This window comes from Helobdella robusta (assembly GCF_000326865.2).
Source record: "Helobdella robusta unplaced genomic scaffold HELROscaffold_65, whole genome shotgun sequence".
Classification (NCBI taxonomy): Eukaryota; Metazoa; Annelida; class Clitellata; order Rhynchobdellida; family Glossiphoniidae; genus Helobdella; species Helobdella robusta.
The window spans coordinates 276,720-281,719 of NW_008705364.1; the positions used below are offsets into that span (position 1 = coordinate 276,720).

At 34.1% G+C, this 5,000-nt stretch overlaps 1 protein-coding gene across 1 annotated transcript in view; it reads left to right on the forward strand.

The window, feature by feature from the left end:
* Window positions 1-1,157: 1,157 nt before the first annotated feature.
* HELRODRAFT_115556 (hypothetical protein) overlaps window positions 1,158-5,000 on the forward strand; it is a gene marked incomplete at its 3' end in the record, with an annotated part of 4,570 nt that continues 727 nt past the window's right edge. The window contains exons 1-12 of the mRNA XM_009030121.1: window positions 1,158-1,249; window positions 1,545-1,693; window positions 1,813-1,969; window positions 2,076-2,163; window positions 2,423-2,473; window positions 2,646-2,704; window positions 3,140-3,286; window positions 3,434-3,526; window positions 4,044-4,123; window positions 4,322-4,352; window positions 4,463-4,537; window positions 4,919-5,000. The exon at window positions 4,919-5,000 is cut by the window's right edge and continues 47 nt beyond it. Of these exons, the coding sequence (XP_009028369.1) occupies window positions 1,169-1,249; window positions 1,545-1,693; window positions 1,813-1,969; window positions 2,076-2,163; window positions 2,423-2,473; window positions 2,646-2,704; window positions 3,140-3,286; window positions 3,434-3,526; window positions 4,044-4,123; window positions 4,322-4,352; window positions 4,463-4,537; window positions 4,919-5,000 (1,093 nt within the window). The 5' untranslated portion in view covers window positions 1,158-1,168. The remainder of the gene's footprint in view (window positions 1,250-1,544; window positions 1,694-1,812; window positions 1,970-2,075; window positions 2,164-2,422; window positions 2,474-2,645; window positions 2,705-3,139; window positions 3,287-3,433; window positions 3,527-4,043; window positions 4,124-4,321; window positions 4,353-4,462; window positions 4,538-4,918) is intronic.

Sequence of the window (5,000 nt, forward strand, 5' to 3'; positions counted from 1 at the left end):
AGCAGAAGATGCTGATGCAGACTGAGTTTGATGAAGAAGATGAAGAGGATGTTGATAACGATGATGATAATAATAATAATAATAATAACAATGATGGTGGTGGTGACGGAAGTAACGATGAAATCATCACAAAAAATGGATACAAGATCAGGAAGAAGATGAAAAATTACGTCAAGTTTGCTGCTGATAGCAGTATCACAGGCTGCGACGAGATGTATCACTATGATACTCCGAGGAAAGTTACTAGAAGAAGTAGTGGCAGTGATAGTGAGGCTGATGAGGACATTGATGATAAATTCGTCAAGATTAACATGAAAAGACTGGTGGGTTTGCAGAATTTCTTTTAGTGTTACTGATTTTTGGTTTTCTTTTTATCTCTGTAATCGTTTTTCTTCTGTTGTTCTCAATAATTCTACTTCTAACTCCTCTACTCTTAATTTTGGGGTTCAGGATTCTATCCTTGGCCCTCTTCTGATCATACCCTATACTTCTGAACTACCTCGTGCTATTAATAATTTTCTTTCACTAGTCAACTATATGCTGATGATTTTTATATTTATATTTCTTTTCCTCCATCTAATCTCGATAATGTTCTTCATAATCTATCTCTATGTCTTTCTTCAATTATCGCTTGGTCTGACTCTACGTGTCTTAAACTCAATCCTTCTAAGTTTGAATTAATTTGTTTTAATAAATCTAAACGCTCTATTACTATTCTTCCTTATCTTACCTGATTCTAAAACTCTCGCTGTTTAGGCTTTATCTTTGATTCTAGTATGTCTCCTTCTTCTCAGATTAATAGTGTTGCTAGAAGTTCTTACTTTCATCTACGTAGAATAAAATAACTTTTGGTTTTTCTTGACAATCCTACTCTTTTCCTTCTTGTTACTTCGTTAGTCTTATCTAGGATTGGTTATTGTAACTCGCTCTACTGTGGTCTCCCTGATTCTACTATTCACTATTTTTTAAGTGAAGCTTTTCAGTTGCCTAACTTTGTTTCATGATTCAAGCGCTTGCTTTCTTGTGATTGGATCGCTAAAATTCAAAATATCTTTTAATCTCTCAGCAAGAAGACGATGAACCAATAGTGGACAGTCACTTAGCGAGGCCTAAAAATAACAAAAACCATCCAATCAAACATCAGGATGAATTATTTCTGGAAGTTGAGATGACGAAATGTCAGAGGATAGCCAATGAGCTTCTAGCTACTGAGAAGAATTATGTGGAAAGATTATTTCTATTGGACCAGGTTATTAGGCTGATTGTGATTGTTTAGATAAATTTGCCAAATTCATAGCGTTTTTTAGTTTTGTCTGTTTGATGTTTCTCTTTTTAACTTGATGAGTTTAATTCTACTTGTTGTCGTCGGTTTGAATGATTTGTGCGTGATTTATTTTTATTTAGGTGGCTCTGTATTCTCTCTCTCTCTCTCTCTCTCTCTCTCTCTCTCTCTCTCTCTTTCTCTTTCTCTGTATTCTCTCTCTCTCTTTTCACAAAAATGTGAAAATGTGCTCTCTCTTTCTCTCTCTGTTTTTCTCCTTCAGATCTTCCAGATGGAAATAATCCTAGCAAACAGCGTGAAGAAGATGATCCCTGAGGCAATCATACCGCAGATCTTCTCAAATACGAAGAGCATCTACCTGCTGCACCTCAACTTCCTACTGCCGGCACTGGAAAAGGCAATTGCTTCCAGGTTGCTGTTGATGACGACGATGATGATGTTGACGATGATGATGATGTTGACGACGATGATGATGATGACGATGATGATGATGACGACGATGATGATGACGATGATGATCTTACAAACAGACCAGAGGCTCCAAACATCGGCGAGGCGATGATGAAGATCGCGCCCTTCTTGAAAATGTACATCGAGTACGTGAGGAACTTCGACCGGGCCCGCCAAATGCTATTATACTGGGTTGATAAGTCACCCAAGTTCGCTGAACTCCTCGAAGAACTACAGGTTGTGATGGTGATGATGGCGATGATGACGATGATGATAATGATTATGATGGCGTTGTTGTTGTTGTAGTTATTGATCATCATCATCATCATTGTCATCACCATAGAAACGTCCAGAATGCGGTCTTCTAACCCTACAACACCACATGTTAGAGCCAATACAGAGAGTGCCGAGGTACGAGCTCATGCTGAAAGGTTCGTAATGATGATGATGATGATAATAATAGTAATAATAATAATAATTATTATAATAATAATAATGATGATGATAATAATAATAATGAGGATGATGATAATAATAATATTAATAAGGATGATGGCGATGTTGATAATGATGATTGGTGTGATGATGATGATAGTGATGCTTGATGACGTTGATATAGGATATGATGATGACGACGACGACGATGATGATGATGTTTTTAAGAGTGATGGTAATGATTTTTTTCCACAGATTACCTTAAACATCTTCCCCAAAATTCACCAGACCGAAAAAGCGCTGAAAGTAAAATGATGATGATGATGATGACGATGACGACGACGATGATGATGGTTGTTAATAATAATAATAATAATAATAATAATAATAATATTATTATTATTATTATTATTATTATTATTATTATTCATATTTTTTCATCACGTGATGACATCATCCTGATTTTATCTCTTTCCAGTTACTCTCAAGTTAGTGAACGAGGCGGCTCAACATTCCAACGACGCCATGAGGAAGATAGTGAGTAGTTTGTGAGGAGTGGTTGAGAGAGAAAGATGGAAAAACTCTTGTAAGAGAGGTTAAGAGAAGGAGAAAGAAACGGAGAAATTTATTTATTGGTGCATTTTTCGTGTTTGAATGCGAGTTATTTGGCCAATTTTTTAATTTTTTCTTTACCTCACTCTCTCTTTTTACTTCTCATTCTCTTTCTCTCTCTTTTCTTCAGAAACAATCACGTTTCATTTCCTGATTACACTAAATTACGCTGAATTAAATTTTTTAATTTGATCCATTCCTTCATTATATTTATCATTTCCATTGAATTAATTTTAATTTATGTGTATTATCCCTCTCTTTCTCCCTTTCTCTCTCTCTCTCTCTCTCTCTCTCTCTCTTTATCTTTCTCTTCCCCATTCAACTTCCTGAATAAATTAAATTAAATGATTTTCATTAAAGGAAAAATTTCGAAGTCTATTGGATGTGAACGAGAAGTTAGGCGAGGACATTGACCTAATCAGCCCGACTCGAGAATTAGTGAAAGAGGGAAAAGTGATGAGAGTTTCGGCGAAAGATGGCACACTTCTTGATAGATATATATTTTTGGTTTGTTGTTGCTGTTGTTGTTGTTGCTGCTGCTGCTGCTTTTGTTGTATTCTATTGCTAGTAATAGAATTTTGCTGCATTCTACTACTAGTAGTAATAATAAAAACAATAATAATAATAAAATGACCATCATCGCCATCACCATAGTTCAATGACCTCTTGCTAGTCTGCCAAGGCGGAACTCTAACTCTCAGCCAGCAGTTTAGGATAAAGTCCAAGATGAATTTGGATGATATGGAGGTTGTGATGATGAGGATGGCAATTATCATAATAATAATAATAATAATAATAATAATAATAATAAAATAATTTTTATGTCGAAATGTTCTTAACATTGAAATAAATTTGTTCTCCTCTGCTGATTTCACGAATTTGATTATATCATAGAGAATTTTTTAAGTTATTTGTACATTAATTTTTGTCTAAACTATAATATTTTCGCTCATTTTTCTGTTGTTTTATAGTTATGGGCAAGGGGTTTTGACCAGGCCTTATTTCTTAATAATAATAATTATTATTATTATTCTTATTATTATTATTATTCATAATGTCATAATGACGAGCATTGATGTTAAATTATCCATTATTTTAATCTTTTAACTATTATAATTACTGATCATTTTATATTTAATTGTAATTTCCATTTATATTTTGGCTTTTAAAGAAATAAAAGGGTTCTCATTATTATTAATATTAATATTATTATTTTTATTATTATTATTGTTGTTATTATTATTATTATCGTTATTATCATCAGATAGTCGAGAGTAATAACCTTGAAATCCCCAATACCTTTTACGTTCGCTGTCAGAAGAACTCAATCGAACTGCACACTTCGTTAGTAATTTTTTTTTGCATAATAATTACTTCGTAGTAGTAGTAGTAGTAGTAATTGTAGTGGTGGTGGTAGTAGTCGTAGTAGTAGTAGTAGTAATTGTAGTGGTGGTAGTAGTAGTAGTAGTAGTGGTAGTAGTCGTAGTGAAAGTATTTTGTTGCGAAATTTTTATCGCAAAAATTTTTTTTTTTGTTCAACAGAACTGACGAAGAAAAAGACGAATGGCAATCTGTAAGAATTATTATTAATAGTAGTAGTTGTAGTAGCGACAGCAGCAGCAGTAGCAGCAGCGGTGGTAGTCGTGGTGGTAGTAGTAGTAGTATTTTTTCATTCCTTTGCAGGCCTTCGTACGAACGATTGAAGATTATCAGAGCAAAATGAGAACGACGAAGAGGAGAATGACGATGATGCATCCGGTAATGATTGATTGAATGGATTAATAAGCGTTTATTCTTTCTTTTTATTTATTTATTTATTTACTTATTCGTTCATTAACTCACTCATTCGTTCATTTCATTCAATCAGTCGCTTGATTTTCGTTTGTTTGTACTTTCATTTGTTCATTCAACAAATTCAAGAGTTATGATCCAGTCATTCATACGTCCACTCATTCACTCACTCACTCATTCACTCATTCATTCATTCATTCATCCACTCATTCATTCATTTATTCATTCATTCACTCATTCATTCATTCACTCATTCATTAATTCATCCACTCATTCATTCATTCATTCATTCACTCATTCATTCATTCATTCACGCATTCACTCATTCATTCACTTACTCACAAACAGGTGAAAACGGATCAATTAGGCAAGCGGGCACCCACCTGGGTGAAAGATAACGAGACGAGCATGTGCATGAGATGTGCAGCGG